Here is a 19927-nt window from a genome sequence, read left to right on the forward strand (position 1 = left end):
CAGGTTTGGGATTAGGTAGACTGGTAGACCATTGTCCTGTTATTTCTTTATATATTCATCTTTTCCTCTTATTAATAAACAGTTTGTTAATGTTTTACTTATAAAAATCTGGTGTCTTTAACTCATTCGAGCAATCGAGGGTTAAAGATCTCAGGAAAACAAAATTATTGGTTAATTCGCTTATGTTGGGACTCTGAGCTCTGTGGGGCTGGAATTGTTCGTGCACTCGCCCAGGGTCTCGTAACATTACTTAGTTGGTTGGGAAGGTGAGCTGTGAGGAGGATGCAGAGATGCTTCAGCGGGATTTGGACAGGCTGAGTGAGTGGGCACATGCATGGCAGATGCAGTATAATGTGGATAAATGTGAGGTTATCCGCTTTGATGGCAAAAATAGGAAGGCAGATTATTTTTTCAATGGGTGTAAATTGAAAGGTGGATACTCAGCGAAACCTTGGTGTCCTCGTGCATCAGTCGCTGAAAGCAGGCAGTAAAGAAGGCAAATGGTATGTTGGTCTTCATAGCGAGGATTTGAGTAAAGGAATAGAGATGTTTTACTGCAATTCCATAGGGCATTGGTGAGGCCACACCTGGAGTATTGTGTGCAGTTTTGGTGTCGTAAAAACCCATCTAGTTCATTAATGTCCTTTAGGGACAGAAATCTGCCATCCTTACCTGGTCTGGCCTACATGTTCTTGCAATGGAGGGAGAGCAGCAAAGGTTTACCAGGCTGATTCCTGGGATGGCGGGACTGTCATATGAGGAGAGACTATGTTGGTTAGGATTATAGTCATTGGAGTTTAGACGAGTGAGAGGGGATCTCATAGAAACTTACAAAATTCTAACAGGGTAGATTCAGAAAGAATGTTCCCGATGGTGGGGAGTCCAGAACTAGGGGTCATAGTTTGAGGAATAAGGGATAGATCTTTCAGGACTGAGGTGAGGAGAAATTTCTTCACCCAGAGAGCGGTGAATCTGTGGAATTCACTCCCACAGAAAGTAGTTGAGGCCAAATCGTTGTGTAATTCCAATAAGGAATTAGATACAGCTCTTGGGGCTAAAGGGGTTAAGGGATATGGGGGTGGGGGGGGGGGGAGGCGGGATCAGGGTATTGAACTTGATGATCAGCCATGATCATAATGAATGGGGAGCAGGCTCGAAGGGCCGAATGGCCGCCTCCTGCTTCTATTTTCTCTGTGTTTCTAAAATCCTCTACAGATTTTACTTCCGTTTTGTATTCATTTCATGTTCACATTTCAATGGAATAAAATTAATTGATCAATCTTCGGATTTCAGTCCCTCTGCCTTTCTTGGTTAATGGTCGCGTTTGTTCAATTAAATCATTTCAAACACTAAAGGCTGAAGGTAAATCATTTGGGAGGTGGATCCTAATTGATCCCAACACAAGGACAAATTCAGTCAACTCAGCTAATCATTGGAATCATCTCTCACCAGATTTTATTGGCACAGGACAGGGGATAAAATATCTACAGCTGGTCAGTATATATATGACTGGTCAGCTGGCCAGTAAAGGACCAGTCCATCTCTCTCCCCCCCCCCCCCCGGATAAACCCATTGCTCTCACGCACCCAACTCATTTAACCCTCATATTTAACTCCTTCACCACTGTCAACCCATCACAATCTTTACCCCCTCACTGCCCTTTGCTACCCCACCCTTCTGAATTCAAGCATGCTGTCCCTCACCAGTCCCTGTGCGCCGGTAACCACAGAAACATGTAAAGCTGATGAGAAACTAGGCCATGGCCACAGACACTGAAGCTGGTCAACAATCCATGATTCATCTGTTCCTCAAAGTCTGCGCTTCTTCCATTCAGGCTCATCGTCTTCCACCTCTTCCTCCAGCTCTGCTGCGGCAAATACGGCATGTGGCTGGGTCCTGAAATCAGGAGAGAGTGAGGACAAACATCAGAGGGTAGGCTGGCACAGGGTTCTGGGGGGACAAAGAGAACAATAGGGATGCAGAGGGTGAGAGGGAAAGGGGGTGAATACAGTAAAAATTGACAAAACACGAGAGGTCCAGAACATTCTGCCTTAAAAGTTGCTTGAAGCTGAACACAAGATCAATAAAAGGAGTCACACGCCAATCAATATGATCATAGCTGATCTACTCAAAATTCATTGCCTGAACACACTCCGGTTCCATTCTTTAATCAAATAACCCAAAGCTTCTTTTCAGAGCCACTCACTTGATCTGAAAAAGGACAATTGGACATTCTGAATTCTCGCTGTGCACCCGAGCAGGCGCCGGAGTGTGGCGACTAGGGGCTTTTCATAGTAACTTCATTGCAGTGTTAATGGAAGCCTACTTGTGCCAATAAAGATTATTATTATTGATGCCCTGAGAAACCAAAGATCTATCCCTGCCGTAAATAATCTGGAATGATGGAATACCCACAATCCTGTGGGAGAGGAAATTTCCCATCTCAGTCCAACATAATTGATCCCTTATCTTGAGATTCTGATCCCAGGCACCAGGTGCTACAGCGAGGGGAAACCCGCATGATCATCATTGACAAGATACTCAACAGCTCCTGTATTTACATCCACCACTGACACAAAGTGACACACCACCAGGCAGACATTGGAAAGGGACAGCAGTGTGTACACCAGGCAGACATTGGAAAGGGGCAGCAGTGTGTACCAGGCAGACATTGGAAAGGAACAGCAGTGTGTACCAGACAGACATTGCAAAGGGGCAGCAGTGTACACCAGACAGACATTGGAAAGGGACAGCTGTGTGTACCAGACAGACATTGCAAAGGGGCAGCAGTGTACACCAGACAGACATTGGAAAGGGACAGCTGTGTGTACCAGACAGACATTGGAAAGGGACAGCAGTGTGTACCAGGCAGACATTGGAAAGGGACAGCAGTGTGTACACCAGGCAGACATTGGAAAGGGGCAGCAGTGTGTACCAGGCAGACATTGGAAAGGGACAGCAGTGTGTACCAGGCAGACATTGGAAAGGGACAGCAGTGTGTACCAGGCAGACATTGGAAAGGGGCAGCAGTGTGTACCAGACAGACATTGGAAAGGGACAGCGTTGTGTACCAGGCAGACATTGGAAAGGGGCAGCAGTGTGTACCAGGCAGACATTGCAAAGGGGCAGCAGTGTACACCAGACAGACATTGGAAAGGGACAGCTGTGTGTACCAGACAGACATTGGAAAGGGACAGCAGTGTGTACCATAGAACATAGAACATAGAACAATACAGCGCAGTACAGGCCCTTCGGCCCACGATGTTGCACCGAAACAAAAGCCATCTAACCTACACTATGCCATTATCATCCATATGTTTATCCAATAAACTTTTAAATGCCCTCAATGTTGGCGAGTTCACTACTGTAGCAGGTAGGGCATTCCACGGCCTCACTACTCTTTGTGTAAAGAACCTACCTCTGACCTCTGTCCTATATCTATTACCCCTCAGTTTAAAGTTATGTCCCCTCGTGCCAGCCATATCCATCCGCGGGAGAAGGCTCTCACTGTCCACCCTATCCAACCCCCTGATCATTTTGTATGCCTCTATTAAGTCTCCTCTTAACCTTCTTCTCTCCAACGAAAACAACCTCAAGTCCGTCAGCCTTTCCTCATAAGATTTTCCCTCCATACCAGGCAACATCCTGGTAAATCTCCTCTGCACCCGCTCCAAAGCCTCCACGTCCTTCCTATAATGCGGTGACCAGAACTGTACGCAATACTCCAAATGTGGCCGGACCAGAGTTCTGTACAGCTGCAACATGACCTCCCGACTCCGGAACTCAATCCCTCTACCAATAAAGGCCAACACTCCATAGGCCTTCTTCACAACCCTATCAACCTGGGTGGCAACTTTCAGGGATCTATGTACATGGACACCTAGATCCCTCTGCTCAGCCACACTTTCAAGAACTTTACCATTAGCCAAATATTCCGCATTCCTGTTATTCCTTCCAAAGTGAATCACCTCACACTTCTCTACATTAAACTCCATTTGCCACCTCTCAGCCCAGCTCTGCAGCTTATCTATATCCCTCTGTAACCTGCTACATCCTTCCACACTATCGACAACACCACCGACTTTAGTATCATCTGCAAATTTACTCACCCACCCTTCTGTGCCTTCCTCTAGGTCATTGATAAAAATGACAAACAGCAACGGCCCCAGAACAGATCCTTGTGGTACTCCACTTGTGACTGTACTCCATTCTGAACATTTCCCATCAACCACCACCCTCTGTCTTCTTTCAGCTAGCCAATTTCTGATCCACATCTCTAAATCACCCTTAATCCCCAGCCTCCGTATTTTTTGCAATAGCCTACCGTGGGGAACCTTATCAAACGCTTTGCTGAAATCCATATACACCACATCAACTGCTCTACCCTCGTCTACCTGTTCAGTCACCTTCTCAAAGAACTCAATAAGGTTTGTGAGGCATGACCTACCCTTCACAAAGCCATGCTGACTATCCCTGATCATATCATTCCTATCTAAATGATTATAAATCTTGTCCCTTATAATCCCCTCCAAGACTTTACCCACTACAGACGTGAGGCTCACCGGTCTATAGTTGCCGGGGTTGTCTCTGCTCCCCTTTTTGAACAAAGGGACCACATTTGCTGTCCTCCAGTCCTCTGGCACTATTCCTGTAGCCAATGATGACATAAAAATCAAAGCCAAAGGTCCAGCAATCTCTTCCCTGGCCTCCCATAGAATCCTAGGATAAATCCCATCAGGTCCCGGGGACTTATCTATTTTCAGCCTGTCCAGAATTGCCAACACCTCTTCCCTACGTACCTCAATGCCATCTATTCTATTAGCCTGGGGCTCAGCATTCTCCTCCACAACATTATCTTTTTCCTGAGTGAATACTGACGAAAAATATTCATTTAGTATCTCGCCTATCTCTTCAGACTCCACACACAATTTCCCATCCCTGTCCTTGACTGGTCCTACTCTTTCCCTAGTCATTCGCTTATTCCTGACATACCTATAGAAAGCTTTTGGGTTTTCCTTGATCCTTCCTGCCAAATACTTCTCATGTCCCCTCCTTGCTCGTCTTAGCTCTCTCTTTAGATCCTTCCTCGCTACCTTGTAACTATCCATCGCCCCAACCGAAACTTCACATAGGCCTCCTTCTTCCTCTTAACAAGAGATTCCACTTCCCTGGTAAACCACGGTTCCCTCGCTCGACGCCTTCCTCCCTGTCTGACCGGTACATACTTATCAAGAACACGCAGTAGCTGATCCTTGAACAAGCCCCACTTATCCAGTGTGCCCAACACTTGCAGCCTACTTCTCCACCTTATCCCCCCCAAGTCACGTCTAATGGCATCATAATTGCCCTTCCCCCAGCTATAACTCTTGCCCTGCGGTGTATACTTATCCCTTTCCATCATTAACGTAAACGTCACCGAATTGTGGTCACTGTCCCCAAAGTGCTCTCCTACCTCCAAATCCAACACCTGGCCTGGTTCATTACCCAAAACCAAATCCAACGTGGCCTCGCCTCTTGTTGGCCTGTCAACATATTGTTTCAGGAAACCCTCCTGCACACACTGTACAAAAAACGACCCATCTATTGTACTCGAACTATATCTTTTCCAGTCAATATTTGGAAAGTTAAAGTCTCCCATAATAACTACCCTGTTACTTTCGCTCATATCCAGAATCATCTTCGCCATCCTTTCCTCTACATCCCTAGAACTATTAGGAGGCCTATAAAAAACTCCCAACAGGGTGACCTCTCCTTTCCTGTTTCTAACTTCAGCCAATACTACCTCGGAAGAAGAGTCCCCATCTAGCATCCTCTCCGCCACCGTAATACTGCTCTTGACTAGCAGCGCCACACCTCCCCCTCTTTTGCCTCCTTCTCTGAGCTTACTAAAACACCTAAACCCCGGAACCTGCAACATCCATTCCTGTCCCTGCTCTATCCATGTCTCCGAAATGGCCACAACATCGAAGTCCCAGGTACCAACCCACGCTGCCAGTTCCCCTACCTTGTTTCGTATACTCCTGGCATTGAAGTAGACACACTTCAAACCACCTACCTGAACGCTGGCCCCCTCCTGCGACGTCAAATCTGTGCTCCTGACCTCTATACTCTCATTCTCCCTTACCCTAAAACTACAATCCAGCTTCCCATGCCCCTGCTGCATTAGTTTAAACCCCCCCAAAGAGCACTAACAAATCTCCCCCCCAGGATATTTGTGCCCCTCAGGTTCAGATGTAGACCATCCTGTCTGTAGAGGTCCCACCTTCCCCAGAAAGAGCCCCAGTTATCCAAAAATCTGAAACCCTCCCGCCTGCACCATCCCTGTAGCCACGTGTTTAAATGCTCTCTCTCCCTATTCCTCATCTCACTATCACGTGGCACGGGCAACAACCCAGAGATAACAACTCTGTTTGTTCTAGTTCTGAGCTTCCATCCTAGCTCCCTGAAAGCCTGCCTGACATCCTTGTCCCCTTTCCTACCTATGTCGTTGGTGCCAATGTGGACCACGACTTGGGGCTGCTCCCCCTCCCCCCTAAGGACCCGGAAAACACGATCCGAGACATCACGTACCCTTGCACCTGGGAGGCAACATACCAAACGTGAGTCTCTCACGCTCCCACAAAATCTCCTATCTGTGCCCCTGACTATAGAGTCCCCAATTACTAATGCTCTGCTCCTCTCCCCCCTTCCCTTCTGAGCAACAGGGACAGACTCCGTGCCAGAGGCCCGTACCCCATGGCTTACCCCTGGTAAGTCGTCCCCCCCACAAGTATCCAAAGCGGTATACTTGTTTCTCAGGGGAACGACCGCAGGGGATCCCTGCACTGACTGTTTTTTCCCAGTCCCTCTTACAGTTACCCACCTATCTCCAATCTTTGGTGTAACTAATTCCCTGAAGCTGCTATCTATGACCCCTTCTGCCTCCCGAATGATCCGAAGTTCTTCCAACTCCAGCTCCAGTTCCCTAACTCGGTCTTGGAGGAGCTGGAGATGGCAGCACTTCCTGCAGGTAAAATCAGCAGGGACACTAACTGCATCCCTCACCTCAAACATCCTGCAGGAGGAACATTGTACTCCCTTCCCTGCCATTCCTCTAACTTTCTACCAAGATCTAGTTAACAACTAAATTAAATTTTTATAAAAAATAATAATAATATAATAAAAATATGGTACTTACCTCAGACCAATGGGTTTTATTATTAGGTTAGAGGAGGAGGGCGGGTGGGAGACACTACACGTGTAGTGTCTCGGGTTTCCTCTCCACCAGAATTTATTGGTGAGGGTCTTCCCAGACGTCCGCGGGTCGACTTCCTGATCCCACCTAAAAAACTAATTTAAAGAAAAGAGAAAAAGTCTCAGCTCCTGCTGAAACTGACTCACCACTCACCAGCTGCTCTCACGCCGCCGAAATCGACTGGCCTGGCCCTGCAAAGAGAAGTGCTTTTAAAGGTTGACTTACCTCCCAGCAACCTCCTTCCGCAATGCTCCCGCTGAAACTGACTAACCAGCTGCTCTCACGCCGCCGAAATCGACTGGCCTGCCCCTGCAAAGTGAAGTGCTTTTAAAGGTTGACTTACCTCCCAGCACCCTCCTTCCGCAATGCTCCCGCTGAAACTGACTAACCAGCTGCTCTCACGCCGCCGAAATCGACTCAAGGCAGACATTGGAAAGGGACAGCAGTGTGTACCAGGCAGACATTGGAAAGGGGCAGCAGTGTGTACCAGACAGACATTGGAAAGGGACAGCGTTGTGTACCAGGCAGACATTGGAAAGGGACAGCAGTGTGTACAAGACAGACATTGGAAAGGGACAGCAGTGTGTACCAGACAGACATTGGAAAGGGACAGCAGTGTGTACCAGGCAGACATTGGAAAGGGACAGCAGTGTGTACACCAGACAGACATTGGAAAGGGACAGCAGTGTGTACCAGACAGATATTGGAAAGGGACAGATGTGTGTACCAGACAGACATTGGAAAGGGACAGAAGTGTGTACCAGAGAGTCATTGGAAAGGCACAGCAGTGTGTACCAGACAGACATTGGAAAGGGACAGCGTTGTGTACCAGGCAGACATTGGAAAGGGACAGCAGTGTGTACAAGACAGACATTGGAAAGGGTCAGCAGTGTGTACCAGACAGACATTGGAAAGGGACAGCAGTGTGTACACCAGACGGACATTGGAAAGGGGCAGCAGTGTGTACCAGGCAGACATTGGGAAGGGACAGCACTGTGTACAAGACAGACATTGGAAAGGGACAGCAGTGTGTACACCAGACAGACATTGGAAAGGGACAGCAGTGTGTACCAGACAGATATTGGAAAGGGACAGAAGTGTGTACCAGACAGACATTGGAAAGGGACAGAAGTGTGTACCAGACATTGGAAAGGGACAGTAGTGTGTACACCAGACAGTCATTGGAAAGGCACAGCAGTGTGTACCAGACAGACATTGGAAAGGGATAGCAGTGTGTACCAGACGGACATTGGAAAGGGACAGAAGTGTGTACCAGACATTGGAAAGGGACAGCAGTGTGTACCAGACAGACATTGGAAAGGGACAGCAGTGTGTACCAGACAGACATTGGAAAGGGACAGCAGTGTGTACCAGACAGACATTGGAAAGGGACAGAAGTGTGTACCAGACATTGGAAAGGGACAGCAGTGTGTACCAGACAGACATGAGAAAGGGACAGCAGTGTGTACCAGACAGACATTGGAAAGGGACAGCAGTGTGTACCAGACAGACATTGGAAAGGGGCAGCAGTGTATACCAGGCAGACATTGGAAAGGGACAGCTGTGTGTACCAGGCATTGGAAAGGGACAGCAGTGTGTACCAGACAGACATTGGAAAGGGACAGCAGTGTGTACCAGGCAGACATTGGAAAGGGGCAGCAGTGTGTACCAGGCAGACATTGGAAAGGGACAGCAGTGTGTACCAGGCAGACATTGGAAAGGGACAGCAGTGTGTACCAGGCAGACATTGGAAAGGGACAGCAGTGTGTACCAGGCAGACATTGGAAAGGGACAGCAGTGTGTACCAGGCAGACATTGGAAAGGGACAGCAGTGTGTACCAGACAGACATTGGAAAGGGGCAGCTGTGTGTACCAGACAGACATTGGAAAGGGACAGCAGTGTGCACCAGGCAGACATTGGAAAGGGACAGCAGTGTGTACAAGACAGACATTGCAAAGGGGCAGCCATGTGTACCAGACATTGGAAAGGGACAGCAGTGTGTACCAGGCAGACATTGGAAAGGGACAGCAGTGTGTACCACGCAGACGTTGGAAAGGGACAGCAGTGTGTACCAGACAGACATTGGAAAGGGCCAGCAGTGTGTACCAGGCAGACATTGGAAAGGGACAGCAGTGTGTACCAGGCATTGGAAAGGGACAGCAGAGTGTACCAGGCAGACATTGGAAAGGGACAGCAGTGTGTACCAGACAGACATTGGAAAGGGACAGCAGTGTGTACCAGGCAGACATTGGAAAGGGACAGCAGTGTGTACCAGGCAGACATTGGAAAGGGGCAGCAGTGTGTACCAGACATTGGAAAGGGACAGCAGTGTGTACCAGGCAGACATTGGAAAGGGACAGCTGTGTGTACCAGGCATTGGAAAGGGACAGCAGTGTGTACCAGGCAGACATTGGAAAGGGACAGCAGTGTGTACCAGACAGACATTGGAAAGGGACAGCAGTGTGTACCAGGCATTGGAATGGGACAGCAGTGTGTACCAGGCAGACATTGGAAAGGGACAGCAGTGTGTACCAGACAGACATTGGAAAGGGACAGCAGTGTGTACCAGGCATTGGAATGGGACAGCAGTGTGTACACCAGGCAGACATTGGAATGGGGCAGCAGTGTGTACCAGGCATTGGAAAGGGACAGCAGTGTGTACCAGGCAGACATTGGAAAGGGGCAGCAGTGTGTACCAGACATTGGAAAGGGACAGCAGTGTGTACCAGACAGACATTGGAAAGGGGCAGCAGTGTGTACCAGACAGACATTGGAAAGGGACAGCAGTGTGTACCAGGCATTGGAAAGGGACAGCAGTGTGTACCAGGCAGACATTGGAAAGGGGCAGCAGTGTGTACCAGACATTGGAAAGGGACAGCAGTGTGTACCGGACAGACATTGGAAAGGGGCAGCAGTGTGTACCAACAGACATTGGAAAGGGACAGCAGTGTGTACCAGGCAGGCATTGGAAAGGGACAGCTGTGTGTACCAGGCATTGGAAAGGGACAGCAGTGTGTACCACGCAGACATTGGAAAGGTACAGCAGTGTGTACCAGGCAGACATTGGAAAGGGACAGCAGTGTGTACCAGGCAGGCATTGGAAAGGGGCAGCAGTGTGTACCAGACAGACATTGGAAAGGGGCAGCAGTGTGTACCAGACATTGGAAAGGGACAGCAGTGTGTACCAGACATTGGAAAGGGACAGCAGTGTGTACCAGGCAGACATTGGAAAGGGGCAGCAGTGTGTACCAGACATTGGAAAGGGACAGCAGTGTGTACCAGGCAGACATTGGAAAGGGGCAGCAGTGTGTACCAGACATTGGAAAGGGACAGCAGTGTGTACCAGGCAGACATTGGAAAGGGACAGCAGTGTGTACCAGACAGACATTAGAAAGGGACAGCAGTGTGTACCAGACAGACATTGGGAAGGGACAGCAGTGTGTACCAGGCAGACATTGGAAAGGGACAGCAGTGTGTACCAGACATTGGAAAGGGACAGCAGTGTGTACCAGGCAGACATTGGAAAGGGACAGCAGTGTGTACCAGGCAGACATTAGAAAGGGGCAGCAGTGGGTACCAGGCAGGCATTGGAAAGGGACAGCAGTGTGTACCAGGCAGGCATTGGAAAGGGACAGCAGTGTGTACACCAGGCAGACATTGGAAAGGCACAGCAGTGTGTACCAGGCAGACATTAGAAAGGGGCAGCAGTGTGTACCAGGCAGGCATTGGAAAGGGACAGCAGTGTGTACCAGGCAGGCATTGGAAAGGGACAGCAGTGTGTACACCAGGCAGACATTGGAAAGGCACAGCAGTGTGTACCAGGCAGACATTGGAAAGGGACAGCCATGTGTACCAGACAGACATTGGAAAGGGGCAGCAGTGTGTACCAGGCAGGCATTGGAAAGGGACAGCAGTGTGTACACCAGGCAGACATTGGAAAGGCACAGCAGTGTGTACCAGGCAGACATTGGAAAGGGACAGCCATGTGTACCAGGCAGACATTGGAAAGGGACAGCAGTGTGTACCAGGCAGACATTGGAAAGGCACAGCAGTGTGTACCAGGCAGACATTGGAAAGGGACAGCCATGTGTACCAGACAGACACTGGAAAGGGACAGCAGTGTGTACCAGGCAGACATTGGAAAGGGACAGCAGTGTGTACCAGGCAGACATTGGAAAGGCACAGCAGTGTGTACCAGGCAGACATTGGAAAGGGACAGCCATGTGTACCAGACAGACACTGGAAAGGGACAGCAGTGTGTACCAGGCAGACATTGGAAAGGGACAGCTGTGTGTACCAGGCAGACATTGGAAAGGGACAGCAGTGTGTACCAGGCAGACATTAGAAAGGGGCAGCAGTGTGTACCAGGCAGACATTGGAAAGGGAAAGCAGTGTGTACCAGACAGACATTGGAAAGGGGCAGCAATGTGTACCAGGCAGACATTGGAAAGGGACAGCAGTGTGTACCAGACATTGGAAAGGGACAGCAGTGTGTACCAGGCAGACATTGGAAAGGGACAGCAGTGTGTACCAGACAGACATTGGAAAGGGACAGCAGTGTGTACCAGGCAGACACTGGAAAGGGGCAGCAATGTGTACCAGGCAGACATTGGAAAGGGACAGCAGTGTGTACCAGACATTGGAAAGGGACAGCAGTGTGTACCAGGCAGACATTGGAAAGGGACAGCAGTGTGTACCAGACAGACATTGGAAAGGGACAGCTGTGTGTACCAGACAGACATTGGAAAGGGACAGCAGTGTGTACCAGACAGACATTGGAAAGGGACAGCAGTGTGTACCAGGCAGACATTGGAAAGGGACAGCAGTGTGTACACCAGGCAGACATTGGAAAGGGACAGCAGTGTGTACCAGGCAGACATTGGAAAGGGACAGCAGTGTGTACCAGACAGACATTGGAAAGGGACAGCAGTGTGTACCAGGCATTGGAAAGGGACAGCAGTGTGTACCAGGCAGACATTGGAAAGGGACAGCAGTGTGTACCAGACAGACATTGGAAAGGGACAGCAGTGTGTACCAGACATTGGAAAGGGACAGCAGTGTGTACCAGACAGGCATTGGAAAGGGACAGCAGTGTGTACACCAGGCAGACATTGGAAAGGGACAGCAGTGTGTACACCAGGCAGACATTGGAAAGGGGCAGCAGTGTGTACACCAGGCAGACATTGGAAAGGGGCAGCAGTGTGTACACCAGACAGACATTGGAAAGGGACAGCAGTGTGTACACCAGGCAGACATTGGAAAGGGATAGCAGTGTGTACACCAGGCAGACATTGGAAAGGGACAGCAGTGTGTACACCAGGCAGACATTGGAAAGGGGCAGCAGTGTGTACCAGACAGGCATTGGAAAGGGACAGCAGTGTGTACCAGACATTGGAAAGGTACAGCAGTGTGTACCAGACAGACATTGGAAAGGGACAGCAGTGTGTACCAGGCAGACATTGGAAAGGGGCAGCAGTGTGTACCAGGCAGACATTGGAAAGGGACAGCAGTGTGTACCAGGCAGACATTGGAAAGGGACAGCAATGTGTACCAGACAGACATTGGAAAGGGACAGCTGTGTGTACCAGACAGACATTGGAAAGGGACAGCAGTGTACACCAGGCAGACATTGGAATGGGGCAGCAGTGTGTACCAGACAGACATTGGAAAGGGGCAGCAGTGTGTACCAGGCATTGGAAAGGGACAGCAGTGTGTAGCAGGCAGACATTGGAAAGGGGCAGCAGTGTGTACCAGGCAGACATTGGAAAGGGACAGCAGTGTGTACACCAGACATTGGAAAGGGACAGCAGTGTGTACCAGACAGACATTGGAAAGGGACAGCTGTGTGTACCAGGCAGACATTGGAAAGGGACAGCAGTGTGTACCAGGCAGACATTGGAAAGGGACAGCAGAGTGTACCAGACATTGGAAAGGGACAGCTGTGTGTACCAGACATTGGAAAGGGACAGCTGTGTGTACCAGACATTGGAAAGGGACAGCAGTGTGTACCAGGCAGACATTGGAAAGGGACAGCAGTGTGTACCAGACAGACATTGGAAAGGGACAGCAGTGTGTTCCAGACAGACATTGGAAAGGGACAGCAGTGTGTACCAGGCAGACATTGGAAAGGGACAGCAGTGTGTACCAGACATTGGAAAGGGGCAGCAGTGTACCAGACAGACATTGGAAAGGGACAGCAGTGTATACACCAGGCAGACATTGGAAAGGGACAGCAGTGTGTACCAGGCAGACATTGGAAAGGGACAGCAGTGTGTACCAGACATTGGAAAGGGGCAGCAGTGTGTACCAGACATTGGAAAGGGACAGCAGTGTGTACCAGGCAGACATTGGAAAGGGACAGCAGTGTGTACCAGGCAGACATTGGAAAGGTTCAGCAGTGTGTACCAGACATTGGAAAGGGACAGCAGTGTGTACCAGGCAGACATTGGAAAGGGACAGCAGTGTGTACCAGACAGACATTGGAAAGGGACAGCAGTGTGTACCAGACATTGGAAAGGGACAGCCATGTGTACCAGACGGACATTGGAAAGGGGCAGCAGTGTGTACCCTTGAGAGCAGCTGGTTAGTCAGTTTCAGCGGGAGCATTGCGGAAGGAGGTTGCTGGGAGGTAAGTCAACCTTTAAAAGCACTTCTCTTTGCAGGGGCAGGCCAGTCGATTTCGGCGGCGTGAGAGCAGCTGGTTAGTCAGTTTCAGCGGGAGCATTGCGGAAGGAGGTTGCTGGGAGGTAAGTCAACCTTTAAAAGCACTTCTCTTTGCAGGGGCAGGCCAGTCGATTTCGGCGGCGTGAGAGCAGCTGGTTAGTCAGTTTCAGCGGGAGCATTGCGGAAGGAGGTTGCTGGGAGGTAAGTCAACCTTTAAAAGCACTTCTCTTTGCAGGGGCAGGCCAGTCGATTTCGGCGGCGTGAGAGCAGCTGGTTAGTCAGTTTCAGCGGGAGCATTGCGGAAGGAGGTTGCTGGGAGGTAAGTCAACCTTTAAAAGCACTTCTCTTTGCAGGGGCAGGCCAGTCGATTTCGGCGGCGTGAGAGCAGCTGGTTAGTCAGTTTCAGCGGGAGCATTGCGGAAGGAGGTTGCTGGGAGGTAAGTCAACCTTTAAAAGCACTTCTCTTTGCAGGGGCAGGCCAGTCGATTTCGGCGGCGTGAGAACAGCTGGCTGGTTAGTCAATTTCAGCAGGAGCTGAGAATTTTTCTTTTTTTTTTAAATTAGTTTTTTAGGCGGGATCAGTAAGTCGACCCGCGGACGTCTGGGAAGACCCTCACCAATAAATTCTGGTGGAGAGGAAACCCGAGACACTACACGTGTAGTGACTCCCACCCACCCTCCTCCTCTAACCTAATAATAAAACCCATTGGTCTGAGGTAAGTACCATATTTTTTTTATATTATTATTATTTTTTATTTTTTATAAAAATTTAATTTAGTTGTTAGCCAGATCTTGGTAGAAAGTTAGAGGAATGGCAGGGAAGGGAGTGCAATGTTCCTCCTGCAGGATGTTTGAGGTGAGGGATGCAGTTAGTGTCCCTGCTGATTTTACCTGCAGGAAGTGCTGCCATCTCCAGCTCCTCCAAGACCGAGTTAAGGAACTGGAGCTGGAGTTGGAAGAACTTCGGATCATTCGGGAGGCAGAAGGGGTCATAGATAGCAGCTTCAGGGAATTAGTTACACCAAAGATTGGAGATAGGTGGGTAACTGTAAGAGGGACTGGGAAAAAACAGTCAGTGCAGGGATCCCCTGCGGTCGTTCCCCTGAGAAACAAGTATACCGCTTTGGATACTTGTGGGGGGGACGAATTACCAGGGGTAAGCCATGGGGTACGGGCCTCTGGCACGGAGTCTGTCCCTGTTGCTCAGAAGGGAAGGGGGGAGAGGAGCAGAGCATTAGTAATTGGGGACTCTATAGTCAGGGGCACAGATAGGAGATTTTGTGGGAGCGTGAGAGACTCACGTTTGGTATGTTGCCTCCCAGGTGCAAGGGTACGTGATGTCTCAGATCGTGTTTTCCGGGTCCTTAGGGGGGAGGGGGAGCAGCCCCAAGTCGTGGTCCACATTGGCACCAACGACACAGGTAGGAAAGGGGACAAGGATGTCAGGCAGGCTTTCAGGGAGCTAGGATGGAAGCTCAGATCTAGAACAAACAGAGTTGTTATCTCTGGGTTGTTGCCCGTGCCACGTGATAGTGAGATGAGGAATAGGGAGAGAGAGCATTTAAACACGTGGCTACAGGGATGGTGCAGGCGGGAGGGTTTCAGATTTTTGGATAACTGGGGCTCTTTCTGGGGAAGGTGGGACCTCTACAGACAGGATGGTCTACATCTGAACCTGAGGGGCACAAATATCCTGGGGGGGAGATTTGTTAGTGCTCTTTGGGGGGGTTTAAACTAATGCAGCAGGGGCATGGGAACCTGGATTGTAGTTTTAGGGTAAGGGAGAATGAGAGTATAGAGGTCAGGAGCACCGATTTGACGTCGCAGGAGGGGGCCAGCGTTCAGGTAGGTGGTTTGAAGTGTGTCTACTTCAATGCCAGGAGTATACGAAACAAGGTAGGGGAACTGGCAGCGTGGGTTGGTACCTGGGACTTCGATGTTGTGGCCATTTCGGAGACATGGATAGAGCAGGGACAGGAATGGATGTTGCAGGTTCCGGGGTTTAGGTGTTTTAGTAAGCTCAGAGAAGGAGGCAAAAGAGGGGGAGGTGTGGCGCTGCTAGTCAAGAGCAGTATTACGGTGGCGGAGAGGATGCTAGATGGGGACTCTTCTTCCGAGGTAGTATTGGCTGAAGTTAGAAACAGGAAAGGAGAGGTCACCCTGTTGGGAGTTTTTTATAGGCCTCCTAATAGTTCTAGGGATGTAGAGGAAAGGATGGCGAAGATGATTCTGGATATGAGCGAAAGTAACAGGGTAGTTATTATGGGAGACTTTAACTTTCCAAATATTGACTGGAAAAGATATAGTTCGAGTACAATAGATGGGTCGTTTTTTGTACAGTGTGTGCAGGAGGGTTTCCTGAAACAATATGTTGACAGGCCAACAAGAGGCGAGGCCACGTTGGATTTGGTTTTGGGTAATGAACCAGGCCAGGTGTTGGATTTGGAGGTAGGAGAGCACTTTGGGGACAGTGACCACAATTCGGTGACGTTTACGTTAATGATGGAAAGGGATAAGTATACACCGCAGGGCAAGAGTTATAGCTGGGGGAAGGGCAATTATGATGCCATTAGACGTGACTTGGGGGGGATAAGGTGGAGAAGTAGGCTGCAAGTGTTGGGCACACTGGATAAGTGGGGCTTGTTCAAGGATCAGCTACTGCGTGTTCTTGATAAGTATGTACCGGTCAGACAGGGAGGAAGGCGTCGAGCGAGGGAACCGTGGTTTACCAAGGAAGTGGAATCTCTTGTTAAGAGGAAGAAGAAGGCCTATGTGAAGATGAAGTGTGAAGTTTCGGTTGGGGCGATGGATAGTTACAAGGTAGCGAGGAAGGATCTAAAGAGAGAGCTAAGACGAGCAAGGAGGGGACATGAGAGGTATTTGGCAGGAAGGATCAAGGAAAACCCAAAAGCTTTCTATAGGTATGTCAGGAATAAGCGAATGACTAGGGAAAGAGTAGGACCAGTCAAGGACAGGGATGGGAAATTGTGTGTGGAGTCTGAAGAGATAGGTGAGATACTAAATTAATATTTTTCGTCAGTATTCACTCAGGAAAAAGAGAATGTTGTGGAGGAGAATGCTGAGCCCCAGGCTAATAGAATAGATGGCATTGAGGTACGTAGGGAAGAGGTGTTGGCAATTCTGGACAGGCTGAAAATAGATAAGTCCCCGGGACCTGATGGGATTTATCCAAGGATTCTATGGGAGGCCAGGGAAGAGATTGCTGGACCTTTGGCTTTGATTTTTATGTCGTCATTGGCTACAGGAATAGTGCCAGAGGACTGGAGGACAGCAAATGTGGTCCCTTTGTTCAAAAAGGGGAGCAGAGACAACCCCGGCAACTATAGACCGGTGAGCCTCACGTCTGTAGTGGGTAAAGTCTTGGAGGGGATTATAAGGGACAAGATTTATAATCATCTAGATAGGAATAATATGATCAGGGATAGTCAGCATGGCTTTGTGAAGGGTAGGTCATGCCTCACAAACCTTATTGAGTTCTTTGAGAAGGTGACTGAACAGGTAGACGAGGGTAGAGCAGTTGATGTGGTGTATATGGATTTCAGCAAAGCGTTTGATAAGGTTCCCCACGGTAGGCTATTGCAAAAAATACGGAGGCTGGGGATTGAGGGTGATTTAGAGATGTGGATCAGAAATTGGCTAGCTGAAAGAAGACAGAGGGTGGTGGTTGATGGGAAATGTTCAGAATGGAGTACAGTCACAAGTGGAGTACCACAAGGATCTGTTCTGGGGCCGTTGCTGTTTGTCATTTTTATCAATGACCTAGAGGAAGGCGCAGAAGGGTGGGTGAGTAAATTTGCAGACGATACTAAAGTCGGTGGTGTTGTCGATAGTGTGGAAGGATGTAGCAGGTTACAGAGGGATATAGATAAGCTGCAGAGCTGGGCTGAGAGGTGGCAAATGGAGTTTAATGTAGAGAAGTGTGAGGTGATTCACTTTGGAAGGAATAACAGGAATGCGGAATATTTGGCTAATGGTAAAGTTCTTGAAAGTGTGGATGAGCAGAGGGATCTAGGTGTCCATGTACATAGATCCCTGAAAGTTGCCACCCAGGTTGATAGGGTTGTGAAGAAGGCCTATGGAGTGTTGGCCTTTATTGGTAGAGGGATTGAGTTCCGGAGTCGGGAGGTCATGTTGCAGCTGTACAGAACTCTGGTCCGGCCACATTTGGAGTATTGCGTACAGTTCTGGTCACCGCATTATAGGAAGGACGTGGAGGCTTTGGAGCGGGTGCAGAGGAGATTTACCAGGATGTTGCCTGGTATGGAGGGAAAATCTTATGAGGAAAGGCTGACGGACTTGAGGTTGTTTTCGTTGGAGAGAAGAAGGTTAAGAGGAGACTTAATAGAGGCATACAAAATGATCAGGGGGTTGGATAGGGTGGACAGTGAGAGCCTTCTCCCGCGGATGGATATGGCTGGCACGAGGGGACATAACTTTAAACTGAGGGGTAATAGATATAGGACAGAGGTCAGAGGTAGGTTCTTTACGCAAAGAGTAGTGAGGCCTTGGAATGCCCTACCTGCTACAGTAGTGAACTCGCCAACATTGAGGGCATTTAAAAGTTTATTGGATAAACATATGGATGATAATGGCATAGTGTAGGTTAGATGGCTTTTGTTTCGGTGCAACATCGTGGGCCGAAGGGCCTGTACTGCGCTGTATTGTTCTATGTTCTATGTGTACCAGACAGACATTGGAAAGGGACAGCAGTGTGTACCAGGCAGACATTGAAAAGGTACAGCTGTGTGTACCAGACAGACATTGGAAAGGGACAGCAGTGTGTACCAGGCAGACATTGGAAAGGGACAGCAGTGTGTACACCAGGCAGACATTGGAAAGGGACAGCAGTGTGTACCAGGCAGACATTGGAAAGGGACAGCAGTGTGTACCAGGCATTGGAAAGGGACAGCAGTGTGTACCAGGCAGACATTGGAAAGGGACAGCAGTGTGTACCAGCCATTGGAAAGGGACAGCAGTGTGTACCAGACAGGCATTGGAAAGGGACAGCAGTGTGTACCAGGCAGGCATTGGAAAGGGACAGCAGTGTGTACCAGGCAGACATTGGAAAGGGACAGCAGTGTGTACCAGGCAGACATTGGAAAGGGACAGCAGTGTGTACCAGACATTGGAAAGGGACAGCAGTGTGTACCAGACAGGCATTGGAAAGGGACAGCAGTGTGTACCAGGCAGGCATTGGAAAGGGACAGCAGTGTGTACCAGGCATTGGAAAGGGACAGCAGTGTGTACCAGACAGGCATTGGAAAGGGACAGCAGTGACTACCAGGCAGACATTGGAAAGCGACAGCAGTGTGTACCAGACAGACATTGGAAAGGGACAGCTGTGTGTACCAGACAGACATTGGAAAGGGACAGCAGTGTGTACACCAGGCAGACATTGGAAAGGGACAGCAGTGTGTACCAGACATACATTGGAAAGGGACAGCAGTGTGTACACCAGGCAGACATTGGAAAGGGACAGCAGTGTGTACCAGGCAGACATTGGAAAGGGACAGCTGTGTGTACCAGGCAGACATTGGAAAGGGACAGCAGTGTGTACCAGGCAGACATTGGAAAGGGACAGCAGTGTGTACCAGACAGACATTGGAAAGGGGCAGCAGTGTGTACCAGACATTGGAAAGGGACAGCAGTGTGTACCAGACATTGGAAAGGGACAGCAGTGTGTACCAGGCATTGGAAAGGGACAGCAGTGTGTACCAGGCAGACATTGGAAAGGGACAGCAGTGTGTACCAGGCAGACATTGGAAAGGGACAGCAGTGTGTACCAGGCAGACATTGGAAAGGGACAGCAGTGTGTACCAGACAGACATTGGAAAGGGACAGCCATGTGTACCAGGCAGACATTGGAAAGGGACAGCTGTGTGTACCAGACATTGGAAAGGGGCAGCAGTGTGTACCAGGCAGACATTGGAAAGGGACAGCAGTGTGTACCAGGCAGACATTGGAAAGGGACAGCAGTGTGTACCAGGCAGACATTGGAAAGGGACAGC

General features: G+C 49.4%; 1 protein-coding gene across 1 annotated transcript in view; it reads right to left on the bottom strand.

Annotated features, from left to right (window-relative positions):
* Positions 1 to 1429: 1429 nt before the first annotated feature.
* The window catches only part of LOC140429043 (WD repeat-containing protein 70), a 208128-nt gene continuing 189630 nt past the window's right edge, over positions 1430 to 19927 (bottom strand). Inside the window, exon 18 of the mRNA XM_072515572.1 lies at positions 1430 to 1896. Coding sequence (XP_072371673.1) covers positions 1809 to 1896 — 88 coding nt within the window. The 3' untranslated portion in view covers positions 1430 to 1808. The remainder of the gene's footprint in view (positions 1897 to 19927) is intronic.

Source organism: Scyliorhinus torazame, chromosome 9 (assembly GCF_047496885.1).
Source record: "Scyliorhinus torazame isolate Kashiwa2021f chromosome 9, sScyTor2.1, whole genome shotgun sequence".
Lineage (NCBI taxonomy): Eukaryota > Metazoa > Chordata > Chondrichthyes > Carcharhiniformes > Scyliorhinidae > Scyliorhinus > Scyliorhinus torazame.